The 23,821-nt window shown below is 44.6% G+C and overlaps 3 protein-coding genes across 3 annotated transcripts; 2 read left to right on the plus strand and 1 right to left on the minus strand.

Moving 5' to 3' along the window:
* Positions 1–3,245: 3,245 nt before the first annotated feature.
* CCR75_005343 (uncharacterized protein) lies at positions 3,246–3,506 on the plus strand (the record flags this gene model as incomplete). The annotated part of the gene is made up of 1 exon (XM_067963424.1): positions 3,246–3,506. One exon carries the CDS (start codon positions 3,246–3,248, stop codon positions 3,504–3,506), a length of 261 nt encoding a protein of 86 aa, XP_067817038.1.
* A 6,109-nt stretch (positions 3,507–9,615) lies between these two features.
* On the minus strand, positions 9,616–9,831 carry CCR75_005342 (uncharacterized protein; the record flags this gene model as incomplete). The annotated part of the gene is made up of 1 exon (XM_067963423.1): positions 9,616–9,831. One exon carries the CDS (start codon positions 9,829–9,831, stop codon positions 9,616–9,618), a length of 216 nt encoding a protein of 71 aa, XP_067817039.1.
* Positions 9,832–15,838: 6,007 nt separating this feature from the next.
* Positions 15,839–17,976, plus strand: CCR75_005341 (uncharacterized protein). Its single transcript, XM_067963422.1, has 6 exons — positions 15,839–16,079; positions 16,158–16,214; positions 16,278–16,519; positions 16,601–16,646; positions 16,704–17,093; positions 17,169–17,976. The coding sequence occupies exons 1-6, from the start codon at positions 15,906–15,908 to the stop codon at positions 17,775–17,777; spliced, it is 1,518 nt and encodes a 505-aa protein (XP_067817040.1). The 5' UTR covers positions 15,839–15,905; the 3' UTR covers positions 17,778–17,976.
* The last annotated feature ends 5,845 nt before the right edge of the window (positions 17,977–23,821 follow it).

Below are 23,821 nucleotides of genomic sequence, written 5' to 3' on the forward strand. Positions count from 1 at the left end.
TAGGCTCAACCTTCCCCCGTATGTGAAGACGCACCCCGTATTTTACGTGGGTCGTCTGAAACGGTATGTAGACCTAAATGAGGTCACATATCCCCATCCGTCTAAGGAGACCGATGGTGACGCCGACTGTGAGTCGAGCGTCGTTCGGGTGAGAGGGACAGTGAAGGCGAAAAGCTATCGGACCGATGCCTTCCATTAGAAGCAGGACTTGGAAAGCGAGGGGCATCACGCGAGTAACGCGGATCCCTCAGCATTGTCATTTCAAAGAGGTCCAAGCGAGTCTTCAGGCGTTCATAACCCTGACGAGCCTTCGCCCGGACATCAACAAGATCCGAGGTCAGTCGCGAGACTTGACCCTCGAGATCCGACATACGTCGTTCAGCAGCGCTTGACGTCTGTGACTGAACGGACGAAGATAAGGCAGCCGCGAGTAGGTGGGCGAGATCGCCACTCCTATTGGGCGCCACCTGCACTGATGTATGCGGGTGAGGATCAACGCTTCCTTGTTGGAAGGTTGCTTGCCCACCGCTCCGTGAGGCAAGGGTATCAGATCCTCGTCCAATGGAAAGGTTACCCGAAGAGTTTTGACTCTTAGAAACCGATCGATACCCTACGTATTGATGTGCCCGGCTTGGTGGCTGCCTATGAAAAGGAGCATCAGCTGAGGCCTCTTCGCTAGTCTCGAATGGACTAGCAGAAGCGTTGCGAGAAGAAACAGGGGGTGCAGTACCGCCCAAGATTCCTTTCACACGCAAGCGGGCAAAATTAATTCGTTGCGACTGCTGTTTCATCGCATCGGAATGCGGATGAATGCGGCGCAATAATCCCGCCTCGTATTTGTCGGGCGTTTCATTTGAACGCAACACGACCGGGATCGGGAAAATACGCCCAAGCAATTTTCCCTGAGCCCTCCATGATTTAAGACGCCGTAATAATTATGTGCGTCTAGAAGAGCGCACTCTAGAGTGACGCTCTTGGTCCGTTTAAAACGAGGCCATTTTGATGGAGGGGGCATCAGTGAAATGCCACCCGTCACATAGCCACGTTCTAAAGGACTGGCTTGTGACACCGACTGAGCACGTTCACGTGTCGTTGGCGGAGCTTTAGGCTCCGAATCCTCTATGCCAGAACCATTATGGATTATGGTCTGAGCATAATGCGTTGTGGTTATACCCAACGGAGTTGCGGGTGCGCCTTTATAGGCAGCACTCTCATTACCTGTCGCTGCGCTATCCAGCGCAGACGACGAGACAGCATTCGTAAATATTGCTGTCTCCATGTTGTGAGCCATGAGAGAAGGTTGGATGGGCAATATTGCGCCATCATCCTTCCTCAGGAGCTCGTTGTCCGCATCACTAGTATGGGGTGACGGCAACGGTGTCGACTCATTGTAGTCGACAACGAGCGACGGATTAACATCCTCACTGTTAAAATGGGATGGATCCTTTAGCCCTGTTAACCCGACAGCCGCAGTGGCTGTCAGCGTTTCGACTAAGGCATTAGACGCGGCCGGCGAATTAACGCGGCGCGTGCGCTTAGTACGAGGTTGAGTGGGCGTCTTTGCAGACGACCCACCAACGTGGCCCCTTTTAGGTGGCATCTTGGGCGCTGTGTATATAAACACAGGTCGCTAGAGTGATTGAGTGAACTAGCGGCGCCTAAAGCTGCTCGCAGTTGCTCTCTCCTCTTTGACGAATTTAAAATGTAAGTTCGCTCTTAAGGGAGATGGTGTAACGAGCTAGAGTTGCCCTAATGTTACTCAGTCCCCGTTAAGTACACTTGGTGTACTTAAGGGGGTGGACAATTACTTAAATAAAGTAGATGGACCCAGCACTCTGGTGTTGTTCACATTTGTGACCAACCCTTGTGTATGTGATTCATATAGGTGCATTCACATTAGGAGGGATGACGCTTAGCGTCATCCGTTACGCGAGGTATCTAGAAGATTACGCTCGCAATACATATTAAGTGTGTTATCTATAGAGATGACAAATAGATTGGTAAAAATAGGTATTTATATTCAATGCGATTATATATAAATCAGTCTGAAAACTACTTCCTACTTCGTAAGTGCGCACGAGGAGTCGGATTACCGCTCCCGTGACGACACTTAACCAAATTACTTAGTGCGTTGATTGAGATCGCAAACGCGCCCACCACAACTACCTCACTGCATGCAAGAGAAGCTGGTTAACCGCTTCCTCGCTGTGCTAGAGTGTGTGTCTAAGTAGAGCGTGGCCGCATTACGACGTGCCCGCCTACATTCATGTGCAGATTACCTGATCAAAATTTAGGCTGCCAAAAAGTTCTAGATCTTTACCTGAAGAGAATTTACAGCCGTTTTAAGAATGTATGGCTTTTAAGGTTCTATTAGCGCCATAACATTCAATCGCGGAAACGACACGGCACAAGTGTTTCGGCGGATATGGAGGCAACTAAGGTAGCACTTTAAATCATACGTTAGAGTTCAAATGCGTACGAGCTCGCGGAAATTTACAACATGGAATAGAAAGGCCTTCACTGGCGGTTGCAAGCTGATAACCCACTGACACCAAGGCAACTTGAGGGTCATGAATATGAGCAATGAACGCATCACCATAACTATCTGCGCAATCCATGATGGCTCATTTGAGGTTTTCTCTGTGGGTGATTGGCAAATCGTTCAACCTTTGCTGCTTTAAAAACGTTAACCGGGAAATGTTGGGCTACAAATTTCATGCCAACAGTAAAGCGGGAATGTCGCTTAACGTTTTAGCTCTTTGGTTGAAGCTGTTGATCATTGGATGGAGGGACGCAAGGTTGTCATCATCCTAGAAAGCTGCACTGTACATACTCCGGTTACGCTATTGGCTGCGCACAACATAACGTTGAGGAACACTATACTTATTACGGGTAATTCGAGTGGCAGCCACCAGATACCAATCTAGTTGCCTAAATTTATTTTTAATGCAATTACGGAAAATTTGTGTTTTAAATTTAAGTAAAGGGAATTGTTGCAGACACATTCATTCTTGGCAACGGACACACCTCTAAAATAAAACTTTGTCTTCAGGCGTAAATTGCACCTATTTAACCCTTTTATGCAAACACCGTCTACTACCGGAAAGTCACTTCCAAGGGAATTAATGGAGTCATTTTTGCCTGTTGCGTCCTCTTCTCCGAGAAGGCAACGCCATATCTGGTCCACTCGTGTGCACCGCGAGATTGAAAAATGTCGCGTCGTTGGTGCTTTGTCATCAGGTGCTATGCTTCACCGCGCACGGTTTTCAGAGTCGTGGAATGTGCCAGAGCGAGTTTTAGTGTTTCGTGCCTTTTATCAACGGCTCAAATGCTCTATTACTAGTGCCCCGAGTGGATTTGCTCGTAATGATGCCTTTTCCGAAAAACAACTAGCCGACGGCCATGTGCAGTATCTACTTGAAGCTTCCGATGTAGACATTTTCTACTGCGCCATTTACCTCCCTGTCAAGTTGCGCGAATGGAAAGCGCCTGTAGCAGAAGAATAGTAACCAATATTATCTTAAATTGCTGCTTTTAGAAAAATGAAGTCCGTCTACGATCCTTAGAATGTTGGTGCACGATTTATTTCACCAAATACAACAGAGGGACCCATCGCCAGCCAAATCTCCGTTGACAGAAAAGGCTTTAATGCGTGAAGGTGGTTTTATTGGTGACTAAAGTAACAAGCCTGTTAGAATGTGTAATAGTGACGCCCGTGGACCATTTCTTCATGCAGGGAAGATAATCTTAAAACGTCGACATTAAAAAACACACTATGTTGTTGCAGTCTGATTATATCGCGTAGCTTGCGTCATCTGATGCTGGTATGGAGCAGAAAGACAGCGTTTATGTAACGGGGTGTATCGTTACATGAAATTAACACTTAAAGGTTGTCAATTAATATATTATCTAAGAGGTAGAGAATATTTAAAGAATATTACTTTACATGGTTATATTTTTAAAGCTTATCCATTGGTAGATATAGGCCATTATATCCACTTTCTCCGCGGTCCATCAGCGCTGGACGCGCGTAAAGAGAAAGACAGATAAGACTTTATTAGATGTTTTGTATTAGTTTATAATTAAGTTAGTATTAAGTAGATAAACAAGAAGAACTTAATTATATTAATACAGTTTATAATTAACCCTCTTTAAAGCAAGTGTTTTAAAGAGTCTTCCCCTGCGCGTACTAGAGTACGTGAAGTGACGTGAGTCACCACTTGCACTGAGGCAGTGCGAAGTGGACTTGTACTGAAGAAGTACAAGTCGGCAGTGCCCCTGACAGGTTATGTGTAAATCGGCGAATTGATACATCTCAAGGATATATAACGCATTACTGCACAGAGAGGCAAGTCATTAACGTTTTTTTCCAAAGACCGACAGCTGTCTTGCTGAGTCAGCCGAGTCAGCACACAGACGAAATTGTGTCAATCAGACTAATATATAGATCGGCAACAGGTGGATCCTAGGCCAAGGCATTTAGAGAACGTTTGCGGTCCCTTTAGTTCCAGGTGCTGGAAGCAAAGCCAAAAGATGAGCTTATGCGAAAGTAGCAAATTGCACGTTAAATATTGAAGGGCTTCCCTTCGATTTTTTAGAGTTTTGTTTCAGGTTCCTCCCTTCCAAAATTCTTATTGACAAGCCACGACCAAAAGGCAGACTTTTCAGAGAGAAACAAAACGGCCACTATTGCCTTCTAAATAAATGTATAGTTGGTCAGATGTGTATGTCCACAAAAATGACACCATTGTCTAATCAATTAGCACCATGTTCTCGGCTAGCAACGGTTTTATAGATTCCTGTAAGTCCCAATCCTTCCCGACGACATCGTTTCTTTCGGCCTGGAAGAACACAGCCCCGCAAAATTTTTAAACAAAACGGATTATGATCCTTGATTTAGTTACCATGGCTGACAGTTAAGATATATTTATTGAAACGACTCACCTCTGCAGCCAAGTCACTGTCCTTCTGCTCAGCAATTTTGTTATTTGCCGAATTGCTTCCAGTATTCTGAAAGGGCATTGCTGCGGATACCCCCCATATATGCGCGTAGGGAGAGCGGAACAGAAGGTGCGAATGGTGGTTGAAGCAGTGTCAAAACCTCCCAAGAGTAAACTCTTATTCAATTAACGGTACTGAAGTAGGGGGTAAGTTTGTCCAAAAAAAGGTTAAAAAGAGGCAATTTATGTCTGGAGACATTTTTTTTTATTTTAGAGGTGTGTCCGTAGCAAAAATCGGGTGTGTCCGCAGCCATTCCCTAAAAAAATTCAGTTCTCCTTTTGATCTATACAGCGTGTCGTGCCATCCTAAGGCTTGCACTGCGATGAGCGATAATAATAAGATTCCTATGGTATATACCCTCGGGCATTAGTTGCCACTTGGTGATACGAACCACTGAGTCCCTTCAACTAGTACTAACTAAGCTCTACAAGCGTGATTAACTTACTTAGTTGTAAGATTCCTTAAAATCATAGAAATTAGTAACTGTCTGAAAGAAAATGTCTTCCTATGACTTTAGTAGAGAAGTAGCTCCGCTACAATTACGGTGCAGTCTTGTTGTAAATGTTAAAAATAAAAAATATATATCCTTTTTCTCTTTTATTATTCCTTTTATATGTAGGCGGGCACGTCGTAATGCGACCACGCTCTACTTAGACACACACCCTAGCACAGCGAGGAAGCGGTTTAATCAGCTTCTCTTGCGTGCAGTGAGGTAGTTGTGGTGGGCGCGTTAGCGACCTCACCCAACGCACTAAGTACTCTGGTTAGGTGTCGTCACGGAAGCGGTAATCCGGCTCCTCGTGCGCATTTACGAAGTAGGAAGTAGTTTTCAGACTGATTTATATTTAATTGCATTAAATATAAATACCTATTTTTACCAATCCATATGTCATCTATATCGATAACACACTTGCTATGTATTGCGAGCGTATCTTTCTAGATACCTCGCGTAACGGATGACGCTAAGCGTCACCCCTCCTAATGTGAATGCACCTATATGAATCACATACACAAGTGTTGGTCATAAATGTGAACAACACCAGAGTGATGGTTATAATTACTTTAATTTAGTAACCGACCATCCTTTTTGGTACACCAAGTGTACTTAACGGGGACTGTGTATCATTAGGGCAACTTTAGCCCGTTACAATGAAAGCGTCACTAGGAGCGAAGGGTTTAAGAAAAAAATTAAATGGTTTTTGGTCTTCCAGAGATACTGATGTGCTCTTCTATTTCTGAGAACCTTTCAAACAGTGCAGCATCAAGGCGGTGTAATTTTCTTCGCGATGGAATTCAATTTCATGCCAATGAATTTATAACGCGGTATCCGAATACAATTTTTACCGGTTGTTGAAAATGTTGCCTGCGTAACCTTCAAATTGTGCGTCTCTTCGAGATCGTTAAGGATTTACACTGCGATGCTCACAAATTGCGTGAGGGATACGATCAGTAAGCGTTTGACGCAATGACCCTTTCGCAATACCTCCAACACGGCGAGATATTTTTTGCGCAGTGTCGTGAAATTGATAATAGTAATGAAAAATGCGTGTGTACCTACCTGGCTTAGGTTGGCGAGAAGACAACAGAAACGCAGTATGTATTTCCAGTAATTACAGTTGTAGTTCCCTCTTCTATCTCACGCGAATCTTCTCCTTTCTTTTTCTCGATGCGGCAGTTTTATTGGTTGATGCATCGATTACATTTTTCGGCCAAAACCCATCCTATCATTTAAGATCCCCTACCTTTTGATCAGAAAAGATCGGTCTTAATCCTATCAAAAATAGAGGGTGTCTACTTTATCAGACACTTTTGAGCTGTGAGAATATATATAGGTCTTATAAGTGAAACTTTGGAGCGACCATTATTAGGCTACTGAATTTAGTCATTGCAAGATTTCCCAATGTGAAATACTATTATCTCACCCCCCCGAAGTGTTAAAAGTAATTTTATCATCGGAGCTCCGATTTCGTCAGTACTAGATAACAAATGTTATTTGTATTAATCTTTTTTTAGACTGAAAATCTCATGGCAGTACGCACTAAGCGTACTGAAAAAGACAAAACAAATGAGTTAGCAGAAGAGTTTCTGCTAACTCGAGAATCAATAATCCGTTTCGTTCAAATTGTTTATGGCAAATATCGTAGCCAAAACTGTGTTTATATAAGAGTAGAAAAAGTCAGAGACTACTAAGCATTAAACAAGTTAGAATGCAATCACTTGGTTTCCGTTTATTGTAGCACACATGTGGACATCTTGAATACTACATCGTCGTCGTAAGAAATTTAAGGGGGATACTTGTTTAAAGAAGCCCATCTTTCACGCGCAGTTACTGCATTGGAAATAATAAATATCGTATATGCTGTAACATTTCATTTGAAATGTGAATAATGCTTAGTCAAAAACCTTAAATTGGTGACTTGTGTATCTAGCAAACTGACAGCCTTCTTGGCATAAACATGTACAGTTTGCTGTCTATTATGTGCAGACAACTCGCAGCATTTACAGTTGCCGACCTTTGTTATTTTAGCTTCTCAAACTAAGAAGGCGGTGCGACAGTGTGGGCCCAGCGTAAATCAATTCATGTTCTAGTCGCCCTGTCCGTTTGCCGCATCTATCTTATTAAATTAATTTAGGCTAAAAGAAGTCAAACCTCTTAATGAAAGTTAGTAATTCTTGCATTACACACAATTGTGAGTGCAATGCAATCGATAAGACGCTTGAGTGATAGCGTATCACTGAGATTTGCCAAGATAGCATATTTATTGTAACAAGCCAAAGTTGCCTTACGTTTCACAAACCTATTAAGTACACTTCGTGCACATAACGGGATGGTCAACTACTTCATGTGAGGTACTTAGGCCTGCAAATCGGGTGTGGTTCACATAGTGACCCACCCTTGCGTATATGATGCACATAGGTGCATTCACATTGGAAGGGATGACGGCTAGCATCATCCGTAATCCGAGTAATTCAGAATAATACGTTCGGAATGTAGGGGTGCACATCGACAGAGGTGGCATCCATTGTTCGAATAAAAAATTTCCGATATATAATTCGATTTAATATAATCATCGATTCCGTGACGACACTTGTTCTAAGGTACTTAGTTCGTTTTGTAAGGTCGCTTAGGCGCCCACAGGCTGTATTTTTAGCTTGCAAGTTTGACGTGTTGTGCAAGAAGGCCACTGAGCAGTTGAAGTTGGCATCTACGATCACAATTACGAACCCTTTACCTTCCCACCCGTTTATCCACAAGAACGCGCACTGGCAGAAGAGTAACGCAACGAAGTAATCCAAGCTGCAGTTGATCGACAGGAACTTGTCCGAATAGTGGCCGCAATGCGCCGTCGTTGGGTTAAATTAACCCCCTGAGATGTTCACAATGTCGAGCAGTGAAGCGCCTGCGTCTTCGCTGGTCGTTCCCCGCTTGTTGATCTACTTGGTAGCCTTGAAGATCGCTTTGATGCACCTTACTTTGCTAAATTCAATGCTCAACAAGAATTGATATCATTTCTTCTTCCGCTAAAGAAATTTGCCGCCGATTTTTTTAGTGCTGAAAGTTTTGGTTGATCGACTCAGCGTACAAGACCGCCGTTTTAGATTGCCTTTGGTGCATGTAGGAGCAATGGCCACGCATCAAACATTTACCTTTTTCCTACTAGTAGATCACCTTAAGGCGTTACAGCATATACAACAGATACTTGCTGCCTTTTTGGTGGTTCCAAATACATTTGTCACTGATTATGACTGGCCTTGAAGAATGCCCTGTCGACTGTACTATTTGACGACGGCAATGGCAAATTCCTTGTGCCAGTAGTACATAGCAAAAACAGTTTTGCCTGGCAGCGGAAGACATTTGCAATTTTTGCAGCCTTCAAAGTTCTTGAAGAGCACTAGAACAGCTTAGTGCATTGAAAACGGCAGTTTCATATAATCGACAATTGACTAGGACGAAAGCGCTTTTTTCTCGCTTTGTCATGGTTTATCTTGAAGAAGCGTGGCTGCTACACAAGGACAGACTTGTAGCGGTGTTTATATGTGATTCGCTGCATTTTGTTAATACAACAACTTCGCGCATTAAAAGCGCGCACGCAGCAGTCAAGACATGGATAGCTGTCTAAGGAAATTTGTCGACGGTGAGAATTTTTCGCCAACTTGCTTGGGATGATCGGCTTGCAAATATCAGACTGCAAACAGGTCGTGAGCGGGCGTCAAACCAAAAAAGTCTTGGCTTTGGGTATGTCTTTACTGCCGTTACCGGCAACGTTTCTACTGCAGCTTTGAAGATAGCGTTAAAAAAATACAAGCTGCGACTAGGACATCTCTGGAGAAGAATGAGAAAACGATGTGGAATCTCGCGTTATGTTTGCTTCGAACATTGACATACAAGTTTCGTCAAGCAGCCGCGGAAGCAGCAGCGGCAATACCTGCCAGAGGTGCGTAGCCTTGAACATTATGTGGTTTGTGCAGCTTCCTCGACAAGAAGTAATGTATGAAGCACCACATCAGTTGGGGAAAGAATGAAGCGCATCAAAGAATAATGTGAAGAGGATAACTCGTACAAGCAGCGAGTTATCCTTGACCATCGAGATGTGCTTCCGGCAGCGGAGGTCTTCAATCCATCTGTCCAGCACGGCCGCGGGCATTCTGTTGGTGCTCTTGGGCATCAATTTCTGAGACCAATCGCAAAGCTCTTCTCAGCGGGATCCATCGCAGTTTGAAGATTTGGAGAATTCTTTGCGGCCTGTACGTGAATACAGCAGCTGCGGAATAGCAGAACATAATGGAAGAAATGTCGGCAACATCTTCCAGCTCCCGCATTGGCTGCATTGGTAACTCTTGATGCTCTTGGCGCTGAGGACGAATATATAACTTTAAGATACCCATCAAACGTGAAGGATCAGTATTTGGAGATGGCTTAAGAAGTCTTTTTTGCTGATTATCAGGAAAACAAGAGGAAATGTTACATAGCTATCCACATCGTTGAGACTTAAAGCATTCCAAAATCTAGTCCGAAATAGGTCGGGCTGCCCTCGCTGTGTCGAATAGAAAGGTGGCAGGCTTTCGGGATGGCTGCTGTTGCCTTAGTGCGTTGAACAACCGTCGCAGAACTAGAGCGGACAAGCCCAACACGGCAGCATATCGTCAATCGTAATTATGCCACCCATGACTGACTTTCTACCACTTTTTTCAGCAGCAAAATCTGCATCACTACTCGCAAAACATCGGAATATATTCTCTTGTCCGGTCATGCAAAGACACAATGTCCTCGTTCCAGAAAGGTACCTGGCTTTTTCTTTGCCACCTGGTAATCACCTACTGCTAGCTGATGTGTCCTTCTTGACGCTTTGTGTACCGCAAATGAAATGTCCGCCTAGTGCATCGCAAAATCCACAGTAAAGTTCCAACAAGTGACTGGAAAACGTTAACTCTCATCACTCCATCTCCTCCGGATACCGGTAGAGGTGTGGTATTGAATCGTCGTTATATATTCCTTGATTCGGTATCGTGCGAGTTACCTGAGGATATATACACTCGAATTTATCCTCAGGTAACTCGCACGATACCGAGATCGACCTGATACCAGGCTCGAAATACTGTTTCATGAAGCAGTGGTCACTGCTTCATGAATGAGTATTATAATCAACAATTCCTATGCCGATTGCTCATGTGGAGGAGTCAACCTCCTTACAAAATTCTCCGACCTTCTGCGTGCGTAAGGCAACATGAATGTGGCGGATCGTCCATAAATTCAATAAGCTGAATGTTGCAACGGTACTGGCTCAAACGCGTCTTTTCTCGCCAATACCGAGAATGGACGTAAATATTGATGAAATGTCAAAGAGTACATATTTTCGTACTGGGTAAGTTTCAAATCTATCTCTTAGTTGAAAGACCGTTCTTTGCTTATATAGATCACATCTTTACGCACGGCCGTATACAGTCCACACCTCTCGCGAAGAATGGCGAGATGGTTGTCTTTCTTCTCGGAGTATGACTTCTCCGTGGAATATTAAACATGACGACCTAATGTCGTCGCTAATGCGCTTCGCGCCGGCCTGATGTTAAGCCGGCTGCACCAACCAACAGCGTGGATAAGCTCACTGTTGCAAAAATAAGGGTTCCGTCGTCAATTTTACTTGACGACATAAGAAGAGCCTTTATAGAAGATAACGCACTTATATTTGATGGATTACCTCATATATCCAAAATATTTGAAGAAATTGTCGATATTGTATCGATCTTCGTCAGATCGATATATTACACGCAATGGGTTGCTGTATTATACATTGCCGGCGGCACACGTCGTGTTAGCGTTCCAACACACAATAATTTGCGTTTTCGCATCATGTATCAGTGTTACGATGCTTCAATAAAATGGGTCCTTCACGATGACTTTTTTTATTGATGCATCGTAACACTGATACATGATGCGAGAAGATTTACCTCGCAGTAAGTTGCGACTTTAACTGACCTCGCCAGTATGGCGTGCGCAAGTACATAAGTGCTTGCGAGGTATGTCAACAAAAAAGCCTAGTCCTTCATCTCGTGCTCCGTTACAGCCTCTGCTTCTTTGGGCAGAGTGTTGGCATTCTGCATCAACAGACTTCGGCGTTGTGTTTTCCGAGTAAGCTTACAAGAATATTGGTATTATTGTGCAAGTAAATCGGTCCAGGAAGATGGTGCATCTGTGCAGTCCCAGGGTTGTCTACCCGTTACAAAATATTATATCGGGATTTGCGGTCCACGGCAAACTCATTATACTCTGTGTTCAAATCTGTTTGAACACGGTTGAAAATGTCAGCTTCTGACCTTATCGAGTAACTCGAATTTGAAAGGGGGAGACTCGCACAAGCAAATACCGACCTGGCTCTTGATCATCACAAATTGACTTAACAATAAATACGACGGATACCGATGATGATCTATTTAAAATCGAAAAAGACAAATTCAGCAAAACGACAAAGCAATTGCTGACTGTGATCTTGATGTCGATGCTGGTATATTCAGCATCACTAATACTATGTCAGGAGTAGCAACGAGGCTTACTGCTAAGAAGAATGATATCTCCGCACTGGGCACTGGGCCACTGAAGACAAAAACAAAAACGAGTCAGGACTTGAATTTCTTTTAGCTCGAGAAGCAGTAGTTCGTTTCGTGTAGGAATTCATCGCTGACGCGGTGACCGACAAAATAAACAGCTGATAACTATGGATGATCAAGTGTTTTCTTATGTTTATTACCTAGTCCTACCGTCAACGGTAAATTTACTTAAATATGTAGTGACGAATGAGGGCAGTAACAAATTACTGCTCAAGAATATCGGCCCGTTTCGTGTACTGCACCGCCAAGGCAATGCATACATGATCCAGCTACCTCGCAGGATGTGCAAGCATCCTATATTTTACGTTTTACGTCTCCACCCGTACTGTCAGTATGACACTTCCATAGGTGGCGAATATAGGTCCTGCTTTCCGAACTCCACAAGAGACGTTTTTCTGGGATAAAAGTTGCATCCGATCCTTCCGGGAGCTATCACCAACTCGGTGCCAATTGTTTATCCTCAACTTACTCATCCATTGATGGGATCGCATTGCGAGTAGCGCTTCCTCGGCGTGCCCTTCTTGAATCAGCGCGAAGCGAGGGGGTCCGAACGAGGTATCTCGTGCGATGGCGAGGGTATCTACCCTCTCATGAAAGTTAAGATTGTCGCTCTTAACTGCGGATTGATGTTCCTGGTAAATGACGAGACCCATCCGATCCGCAAGGACTATCGGAAAAAGGGCACATCGCACGCTTGTAAAGGACTTGCTAATTATTCATCCCTTCGCGCATTTTTGAAGAAAGGCACTTCCTCCAACGAGGATGTTTCCTGGAGAACGCCTCCCTCGGTGCACAGCCTGCATTCATAACGCAGCGATAGATGCCCCCCACGAGAGGCAAGGTAAACCTGCCTCCCTAGACACAAGATGCAACTTATAGTGTGCACCGATTATAAACGTCTTTCCGAACTGTTCACGTACCGCAACTAGTTTGTCGAGTCAGGCCTCGCAACCTATGCTTTTTACAGTCTGTAGGAATATTAGCCAATCCTGAAATAAAAAAAAATCTTATCCTTGGCACGCTTGCCAGTGAATCATCGATGCCGGAAAAAGGCATCAATGAAGACATCGCTCTCGTTCTCACCAGGCCTGTGAAGCCTTGGTGGATCAAACAACGGAACCGCGCTGGCCATTCCTAACCAACGACTTAAGTTAAAATTTCTTGACAACCAAGGCTTTTTCTGAGGAGCAACACGCAGGTAATGCTGTCCTTCTTCTCTTGGCTGATGTAAGAAGACAAGCTAACATCCTTTTTGTCGTACTCTTAATGATCATTTCGTTCCCGATGATGCGCAATAAATTACCAGCATTCTCACCGTGGTCGGAGTTATTCAGGATGACTCCTTGTCATAAGGGCCGTGCAAACCGAAGATCTTGTCGAATAATCCGTTTCGATGAGCCATAACCTACTGGTTTGGCTGTAATGGGTCTGAGTAAACCTAGTTTTCTTCACAGATGGCTTTATTTTGGTTGGAACATCCGACTCGTCATTAGCACTTGAAACCGAAGTTGAAAACTGATTGTAAATAGTAGAAGACGACTCAACGTCTGCTGCAATTGATTCTATAGCAGCTGCATACACCCGTGGGCCCGCTTGGTTTAAAGCTTTAAAGGCACACCGCATGGACTCGTACTTGTTATTCATGCGACGAATGAATCGGAGTGTTTGAAACACCAACAAGTGCTTTACTTTTAAAAAGGTTAAAATTTAATTTCTTTATAATATCAGTCATATAGTTCTGTTGGTTAGGGGGGCTAATGTAATGGGGCAACCTGTTACATAAATATAAATGGAACGAATAAGAAGACAAAGATACTGTCTTTCAAGATATATTGTCAATAAATAACTATTGTAGCAGTTGCGTGAAAAAAGAAGCTTTTAGTTGGTTGAGATAGGCATTATAACAACCCCACTAACCGCTGCTCGTCGCGAAAATGTGCGGTTAGCAATGAGTCACAGTAAATATTTGTACGCTGTGTTAAGAAACAAATATGTTAAGTGTATGTCAGAATTAAAAAGGTATTAGTGCGCAGAACCTAGATACATTAGATAAATTTTACTTTTTTGTTCGTAAACTAAGCACTTCTTCGCTTTGCCTTGTTGCTAAGCCACGCTTAGCAACATAATCTTTCTCCGCACGTCGTACGTGATGTGTTCGAAGGCACCTTAAATACATGCAGTTTAGTTTGTACTGAAGCAGTACAAGCGAAAATTGCCTCGTTACAGCATCGGAGAAATTCATGAACATAAAATGCGCCGTGCCGAGAAAGATCCATACGAGTTAACGTGCCGTTTTCAAGTCCAGCCCGAGTTTACGCCAGGTATGTGGAGGCATCGTCGAAGTCGACACAGACCGAGATGATAAGCGCAGTAATTCAATTGACGTGTAACAAGAGCGATGAGCTCGAAAATGCAGAGTGGTGCCGTAATAAAGTTTTTCTCGCGCTCCACGAAAACAGAAGGCTTCACCTTGTTGCGCGATAGCTTCGTAGCTACGAATTCCCTACTATCGTCGTATTTATTGAATTTGGTTGTTAGCCTATCCTTTCCGCACATTCCACGACATTAAGTTTACAAACTCACCAACGCTTGTAAACTCAATGTCGTGGAATGTACGCTGATGTCCGCATCTGCTAAAATGTGTAAGCATAAAGGTCCACACAATTATATGCTGGACTACTTTAAACCAGATGACCCACCATATAAACAATAAGTGCACATTCGAGCACTTGTCAAGCTTATAGGACGTGGTGCGTCATAGGATGGCTAAGTGAGCCAACATTAGCGACTGCACAGTCCCTATTAATTATGCTGAAACATCCACCTTTCCTCGATTCACCGATTTTTATTTGCATGTTTATGTAAAGGAAGATTCAGCGACTACAAATTTGGCTTCGACAACGGTAATTTCACGATACCACTGCGCCATTGTGTATGTCACTACGGCAAGATAAACGACACCTATGATTCTGGTGGCTACGGATTGGCTGGCTGAGAATAATACGCAGCCTCCCGCTCGGGCGTATCCGGTTAAATGACGGGCTAATAAACTCAATACTTTTCGGCAAGAGGGGTCAAAGCTTCCCGATTTATAGTCTACTTTAATCTGATAGCGCTCTATAGCACCATTTTAGCCGGAAATTTACGCTCAATTTGTGTAGGCGGGCGACTCTAAAGCGGCCTCGCACTACAAAGCACACACCTTTAAGCACAGCGAAGAAGCGGTTTGACTGTCTTCTCTCACGTGCAGCGAGGCAGTTTGTGGGCGCCTAAGGCAACCTCACTCAACGACCTTGTACGTTAGAACAAGTGTCGTCACGGAAGCGGTTACCCGTCTTCACGTGTGCACTTGTTATCTAGGAAGTAATTTCAAGAGTGATTCATCTTTAATATAATTAAATATAAAGCTTTATACCCAATCAGTAGCTTCCATCTCTGTAGATGTGCATCTCTTCATGGCGAGCGTATTGTCATGAATACCTCAGCTCGCGGATGACGCTAGTCGTCATCCCTTTCAATGTGAATGCACCCTAAATCAATTGCAAAGTCAAATTGTAACGGACTAGCCGCCTTATTCAAAAATCCGTCAAGTACACTTAATGGGAGAGTCAATTACCTCATGTTAAGTAAATTGACCTGTCACTCGGATGAGGTTCACATAGTGACCCACCCTTTCGTATGTAATGCGATTAGAATATATAATTTTAATGGAAAGAATTGGACATTGATTTATTCAGAAGTCGCTGTTTCAAATATCACGAATCGAAATTACGTGAACCGTCCAACAGCAACATCGACCGATGAGCGACGAGCGCAATGATTCTGCGACTGAGCCACTTCTTTTCGGACAATCCAACTTGTTCAAAGCACTGCACGGCCGCGGCGCTGCAACTCCTCTCGAGGTTGTCGAAAATCACGTGACCAGCTGTCCTGTTCATGCGAAGCAACTGGGCTGTACGCCGCTCATATTTAAGGTAGAATCGTTTCAGTTACTGTAGCAATATTGAAATATTGGTAGTTGTCATTTGTGCTTTGACGTATTCTTTTCGCAGAATGTATCAGAAAACGAAAGCCTCGTCGCCTCGAAGTCACCAGGACGGAACCGAAATGTACGTATTTCTTTCTGTTTGAAGCGGTCAGTTTTGTATATCTTAAAGATTTATAACATTTAGCCAAGTCAGGACGTTGCATTATGTGATGCCTATGCAACCCGTCTGTCAATAGTTCCCTCCAAGGGTTCTATACGCGGTTCGGTATTTAATTTGGCCGGCGCTACCCTCGGCGCTGGAGCGCTATCTTTGCCGTATGCAGTGGCAGTGTCAGGCTTGGGGTTTGCTGTGGCCCAGTTAGTGTTGGCTGCAGTATTAACCATATACACAATTCGGCTGCTGATTCGAGCGGAGCAAATTACTAAGTCTGAATGCAATGCGATTCTTTCTGATGCATACTTAAATAATGCATCGCTGATGTGTTGCTATTGCTAAATGTTTGGCAGGCTAAAATGTTATGAGGATCTGGCCATGTTTTGTTTTGGCCGGAAGGTACTGCCCATTTTATATGCATATTGAATGACGGCTTACCATTCACCTTGCTGCTAGATGACAATTTTCGTGGAAGTGAACATCTTGATCTTTTGCTTTGGAATTGCGGTAGCATATCTTGTGACACTCGGAGATTTGATCACACCGCTTGTCAAACTCTGCTTTGGAGTACAAAGTATATTCGCTCATCGATGGGTGCTCATGACGATCGTGTCTGGAACGATAATGCTCCCATTGTCTCTTTTAAAAGACATTAGCAGTCTTCAGTTTTCATCCATTGTAGGCGTTCTATCTATTGTGTTCCTTGTCGTGGCAGTGGCTATCCGTTCACTCATGTACACAAGCGCCAATGGCATCCCCGTTGACATCAGCTGGACTATCAATTTGAGCCGAGGTCCAAATTTCATGCTCAGCGTGCCAATTGTTATGTTTGCCTTTACCTGTCAGGTAGGGTAGTGATGTTCTCGTATTTCATAATCTCTTTACACATGGTTAACTTTGTATTTTGGACTTCACCATCAGGTCAATGTATTTTCGATTTACACGGAGCTCCAGCGTCCGTGCATTCGGCGTATGAACAAGGTCGTGGACCGCGCCACGCTTATTTCTTTCCTTATTTATCTATGCATCGGTGGAGTGGCGTATTTGGCGTTTGGCCCCCAGCTCGTGGATCCAAAATACAAAGGAAACATTCTTTTAAGCTTTCCACCAAACGACACTTTGATCGCCATAAGTCGAGCCGCCATCACCCTCACTGTGGCCGTAGCGTTTCCGCTAAACATATTTCCGTGTCGCTTTACTATCGATATGATGTTTTTCGCTAATTCCGAAGTTTCGCGGCTGCGCCATATTGCCGTAACAAGTGGTCTGGTCCTATTAGCACTTTTGCTCGCAATTCTTTGCCCGAGCATAAACATTGTATTTGGCATAATTGGTGGGACTTGCTCAACCGTTGTGTGCTTTTGCTTTCCGGCCGCGTTTATTATGCATCTTGAAGACGGCCCATTACTTGGCCCGAACAAGATTGGACCGCTTCTGCTTTTTATTGGCGCTGTCGTGATTGGGTTTGTGGGCACGGCTGTCACGGTCTGGTCTAGTGTGTTCCATAATACCGTCTTCTTTTTGGTATGAGGTTAATCGATAAAAAAGCGGTTGAACGGGGGGTATCCCGAAACATAAGTATTATTTCCTACAAGAGTAATAATTAATATTATTACTCTTTTGAAAAGAAAGGAAATAAGCACGGAATTACGTATAGTTATCTTCTTTAATTTTTCAAGGGAGGCCAGTGAGCGCTCACTCGCTGTTAAGCGCGCACCCTAGCTTTAGAGCCTTTACAACTCTTCGATTGGTCGAAATGGTACTATAAATACTCTTTAAGTTTTGTCTTTAAATTCATCCCAAACTCTGTAATGAGCAACTTAGAATCAATCGAAGAGCGCGTATTTACCACCTCCGATGATGCTCGCGCAGCCGTAGACGCGTGTATGTTGTTTTGATCATTAAAACAAAGCGACGTGTAGGGAATAAATAGACGGTGACATTAAAGCTGTTGTTCTGAAATGCTCTTACGCGGGGAAGACAAATCAGTTGGCACCTGGTGTTCAGCGTAAGCGTGTCACTGCAATTCGTAGCAATGGTGTGCCTTCTCTTGCCTCATCGCCAGGCGAAAGGTAATGGAAGAGACGCAAAAAAGGACAGTCTGGACAGAAGCTGCCGGCAACCTCCTGTTACTTCATCGCAATCTGTGCTGGTACAAGAATCTTCGACAGCACCCCAGCCGCAGTCCATCTGGATGTTATGATCCAATCTGGGCGTCGTGATCGGTAGCTCGGAAGCGTTGACGCTGTAAATTCGTAGTTTTGCAAGGAATGGGAAAAATGCAGCCAGAAAAAAATGCAAATGAATGAGAAATGCAGTGGAATGATATCTAGGAATCTACAAACATCTGTTCTCTGTATATCAACCACTCCACCTCGCTGTACAGCTGTATTTGGCGGAAGGCCTCAGGCCTTGAGTGGTTAATTTTCGTAAATGGTGTTTGTCCGAGCCTACCATGACAGTTTCTTGGAATTTCCGGCCATTTTACTTACTGTAAATTTTCACCGATTAAAACCAAAGTTTCTTATAGTACCAATTTGACCAATCAAAGAGACGTACAGGGTTCTATAAGCTAGGGTGTGCGCTCAATATCGAAATGTGAGCGCTCACTAGCGCCTACCTTATTTAACTTAATATTTCTAATATTACCAACTTTAGTAATATTGATGCAATAAGACATTAGTTCTATTGATTAATTGATTTAAGTTTAAACCAACCCCGCCAATCGTCACAAGACACGATGGTGCGGTGCGCAAGGAGGCGCTATACATAGTGTGTTAGTAATATAATAAAGTAAGTAGTAGATAGAAGATCGTTACGTAGGAGCTTAATATGGTGATACTGATTTACTTTTTCTCTATTCTAGAAGTCTTAAAACTAACTTTGGTTGCCAAAACATAATAGTACCTGAAATCTTTCTCCGCACGTCGTGTTCGTGAAGTAACCGAGCCACCATTAATCAGTGTTGGTTGTCTAGTACTGTTAATAGTACTAGCAAAGGGTGCTTCGTTACAGCGAAGCATGCTGAAGTTTCAAAAGCCTAGTGTGTAGGATAGGAACAAGTGGGAAGCATTTCAATAAAAAAACACTTCCGGGTGACTTTCCTAAGGTTAATTTTGACGATCATAAGGATTACAAATTTTTGCTTGTTGCATATCAGCTCATAAATTGAGCACATATATCCAGTCACTAAAGCTTAATTGGAGGTACAATGTTCGAATCGTCACTTCAATTAAAAAAGCACACTTTCATGAAGTTCAACTTTAAGATCATTAAGATTACGTATTTATGCTCGTTGCATATTATTCATAGATTGAGCGCACTGATCCAGTTACTGAAGCTGAAATGAAGGAAGGTACAACTGTTAAATCGTCACAAAACAGTGCAAATTTTAATGTCTGCCAAATCAAGCAAGAATTCAATTTTCGATAAGTACATTTTTACATTGCTAAGCTAACGATTACATACCTAGTTATTTAATTACACTCGACTGATCGTCAAAAGTACAACAAGTCAAGTTGATTAATTAATTGGGCTAAAGTTGCCCTAATGTTACTCGATCCCCGTAAAGTACACTTTGTGTACTGAAGAAGATGGTCAATTACTTAAGTGATGTAATTGTACCTGCTACTTGGGTGTCATGCACATTGTAACCCACCCTTGTGAATGTGATGTCCATGAGGGCATTCACATTAGAGGGGATGACGGCTAACGTTATCCGTTACGCGAGGTATCTAAAAAGATACGCTCGCAATAGATATTAAAGTCTATCTACACAAATAACATTTTAGGATTAGTTAAAAATAGGTATTTATATTTAATACGATTCTATCTAAATCAGTCGGAAAACTACTTGCTACTTGATAAGTGCGCACGAGGAGCCGGATAATCGCTCCCGTGATGACACGTACATCAAAGTACTTGGTGCGTTGGGTGAGGTCGCTAAGGCGTTCACCACAACAACCTCACCGCACGTGAGGGAAGTCGGTCAAACTACTTCCTCGCTGTGCAAGGGTGTGTTCTTAGGTAGAGCGTCGCCGCATTAAGACGAGCCCGCCAACACTTGGTAGCACTTGAAATCCTTCCCAAGATCCGCATCTCTGCGTGTGAACGTGAGGTTGAGCCTCAATATCGATTGTTCTCGATCCCTCGACCTCTCCGAACATCATCGGGAGGTGGCAGTGCACTTGGCCAGGGACTTCGTAAATAAGCCCTGGCCAGGCTCTTAGGCAAATTTCCTGAGCAACATAATGCTTAATTGGAGCATAATGAGGCATTTGTGCTCGGACAGCGGAGCAGCGTTCGAGGATGAGCTGAGACGTGAGCAGGCTCGGAGCGAGGCTCTCAACAGGACTGTTAAGATGCTCTCTGCCCGGCCGCATTAGCCCAGGCCCATTCGGACCCGCCCAAGTTCGATGGACCTGCAGCGCACACGATTGTCCACTGGCTTTTAGCCGTGGAGCAATGTGGCGTCGCCCAGCTCATCGAGGACAACAGCCGGATGGCGTCGTACGCCATGTCGCACTTGCGCGGTAAGGCCTCAGAGTGGGCTTACTCGGCGCTTGTGGCGGACATTAAGGTGTTCTCTACATAGGCGACCTTTAAGACAAACATTTGCGCCATGTACCGGCCGCCAAACAACGAAGTGTTGCTTCAGGCGCGCTTCTTTGGAGTGCGACAGGCGAAGCGATCTTTGCAGGAGTATGTGCAAGAGATGCGCTAGCTGTCGGCGTCCATTGCCGTAGCTCCAAATCCGGAGCACATTAAGGTGCCCACGAAATGAACGGACTTTGGCACGGCCCATCGCGACAGGCTTTTTAAAAAGGCTCCGGCGACGATGGAAAGAGGCAATCCAAATTGCCTCAGTTGAAAAAGCAAGCTACAACAGTGCTTCGGAGATACTTTGGTATAAGCCGTCGGCCCACAGGACAGATGCCACTCCCATAGATTTGAAAAATGCAGACGTTGTCTGTTATAAATGCGGCAGGCACGATAATATGATGGCCGCTGCTATGCCAGGGTCCCTGCTGGGGCAAGGATTCCCAGCAAGAGGACTCTCTTCCCCAAGGCATGGCAAGAACCAGCGTGCGAGACGCATGAGTTCTGCATCGACCACTGAGGGGTCGGGAAATGCAGGAGCGCAGTAGGGGCGGGATGCCCTACTGACGCGGACTCTGAAGCTACCCCTAAGTTCAGAGTTGTCGAACAAATGGGTAGCATAGTCCCTGAGGTCTCGAAATTTCGGACCTCAACCCTGCTGGTCTATAGCGCTCAAGGAAGAGGCTATGACCAGGTGATGGCCCTCCTAGTGGATTCGTGTGCATCACAGAATTTTGTAAAACTCGCGGCTCTTAAAAAGAGACCGGCGATGTTTGAGTCGCTCTGCCAGGATGGCAAGCGAGAAGAGGCGACCATTCGTTAAGTGAATAGTGCGCTCGTTAAGTCTGAGGGAGTTCAGGTAGAACTCGCCTTCAGCTTTAGTGACTTCTCTTGTAAAGAGAAGTTCACAGTGCTAGGAATGGAGAGTCCGTATGACCTCATCCTAGGCACGCCATGGTTGGCAAAGTACCAACCATGGGATAGACTGGCGAACACGCACAGTTGCGAACTCTACGCAGGACACCGGAAGGAATGTGCTCCTGCGAGAGGCCTATGCAACTGATATCGTGTCGAACACAGTTGAGGGTGCGTTGACGGGATGTCAAACGTCACGAAATTCTACCCAGAGCCATTAGCCTGGTGTAGTTGGAAGTTTACCGACTGGATGTCAAGTGACACAAATTCCTACCCAGTTCGTGGAAGCTGGGGTAGTGAGAAAGACAATGACAAGTAGCCATGCGTCCGAATGTCCTGCACAGCCAAAAGCCTGTGGCATTAGACGGCGAGCTGGCAGAAAGTCAAGCGTCGCATAAACCGGCACAGAGCCTAAAGCTGGTTTGGTTGGACCGCGTGCGTTAGCCAGGAGAGCAACGGCACCCTCTTCCCATTCAAAGGTCGTGATGACTCGAAAAATGAGACCCCGACAGATAAGGTCGATCGAAGGCAAGTCAAAACAAGTGACCATTGGATCAGTCCCGACATAAGAGGACGGGCCTTCGAATAAGGTGTTCAATGCCGTTAAAGACGAATTTTTGGAGGCATCCTCACTTAAGGTGCTCCGGCAAGTCTTTAAATCTGCCGAGGAGATAGTAAATCTCCCGGAGATGTCGTGGGATCTGTTCCTTACCGAGCTAAAGAAAGGAAAGATTTACGAAATAGCCACACTAGTTTTAGAAGAGAACTTGGTCGATTAATGCCCTTCGTCCACAATGGACGAGAGCGTCCTAGAAATGGACAAAATAAACATTTCGCTGCTCAAGGCTGGGATGCCTTGAGAGACAGTCCGTCGTTTGAGGTTTTGCGAAAACACCGCGATGTGTTCCCAGAAGAAGTGCCGAGCCGCCGCCCAGCAGATAGGGGCACCGGACACGAAACAGACCTCGAACCTGGCACCAATTATTGTGTGACCAGGCAATGGCCGTTGCCGAAAGAACAAGTCGATTATATCGATGAGTTTTTCGACAAACGAGCCAAGACGGGACATGTACGTGAAAGCAAGTCCACTCACTGCAGCCCGGCCTTTCTGTGAGCGTAAAGCCACAGGTGTCGATGGTACGTCGCGAAAGTCAATTTCGCGGAAAGATGTTCTGTTGAACTCCATAGGAAAGTAAACTATCTTTTCCGCGTCAGATTTAATGGATAGCTACTATCAGGTACTCATGAGAGAGTCCGATGTAGCCAAAACAGCTATAAGTACCAAAAGTGGTCTGCTTTACGAGTGGCTTCTGATGCTACAAGGTTGATAGATGAACCGCCGACATTCAACTGAGTGGTTGCTCACGTGATGCATCAGCATCGTGCCTACGCGCCTCATTACTTTGACGATGTATTCGTGCATAGTAGGGCCGAGGACGGGCTGAGCGCAATAGAGTCGCACAAGCGTCATTTAGACGCTATGTTGCAGACTTTAAAGGACGCCCAATTGTACGTCAACTTGCAAAAGTGCGTCATAGCGGTCCCTGAGATACCTGTACTGGGCTGCACCGTTGGTACACATGGTGTACGAGCAGACCCAGACGAGGTAAAATCAGTGAAGGAATGGCCAATCCCACGGCATGTGAAGGATTTGCGCCAATTCCTAGGGCTCGCTAATTACTTGCATAAGTATAGCAAGAATTACGCTGAGCAAACTTAACTATTATCTGATCTCCTTAAAAAGGACACAGAATGGGTTTTGTTAAAATAATTAGAAGATGCGTTCACATCAGTGAAGCAGTCTCTTGTGGAGGCACCGGTCTTGGCATTGCCAGACGCGGATAAGCCCTTTCGCTTCGTCTGCGATGCAAGTAATTTTGAAGTTCACAGTGCTAGGTGTGGAGAGTCCGTATGACCTCATCCTAGGCATGCCATGGTTGGCAAAGTACCAACCATGGATAGACTGGCGTACACGCACAGTTGCGAACTCTACGCAGGACACCGGAAAGGATGTGCTCCTGCGAGAGGCGTATGCAACTGATGTCGTGTCGAACACAGTT

Source organism: Bremia lactucae, linkage group LG4 (genome assembly GCF_004359215.1).
Source record: "Bremia lactucae strain SF5 linkage group LG4, whole genome shotgun sequence".
In the NCBI taxonomy this organism is placed as follows: Eukaryota; Oomycota; class Peronosporomycetes; order Peronosporales; family Peronosporaceae; genus Bremia; species Bremia lactucae.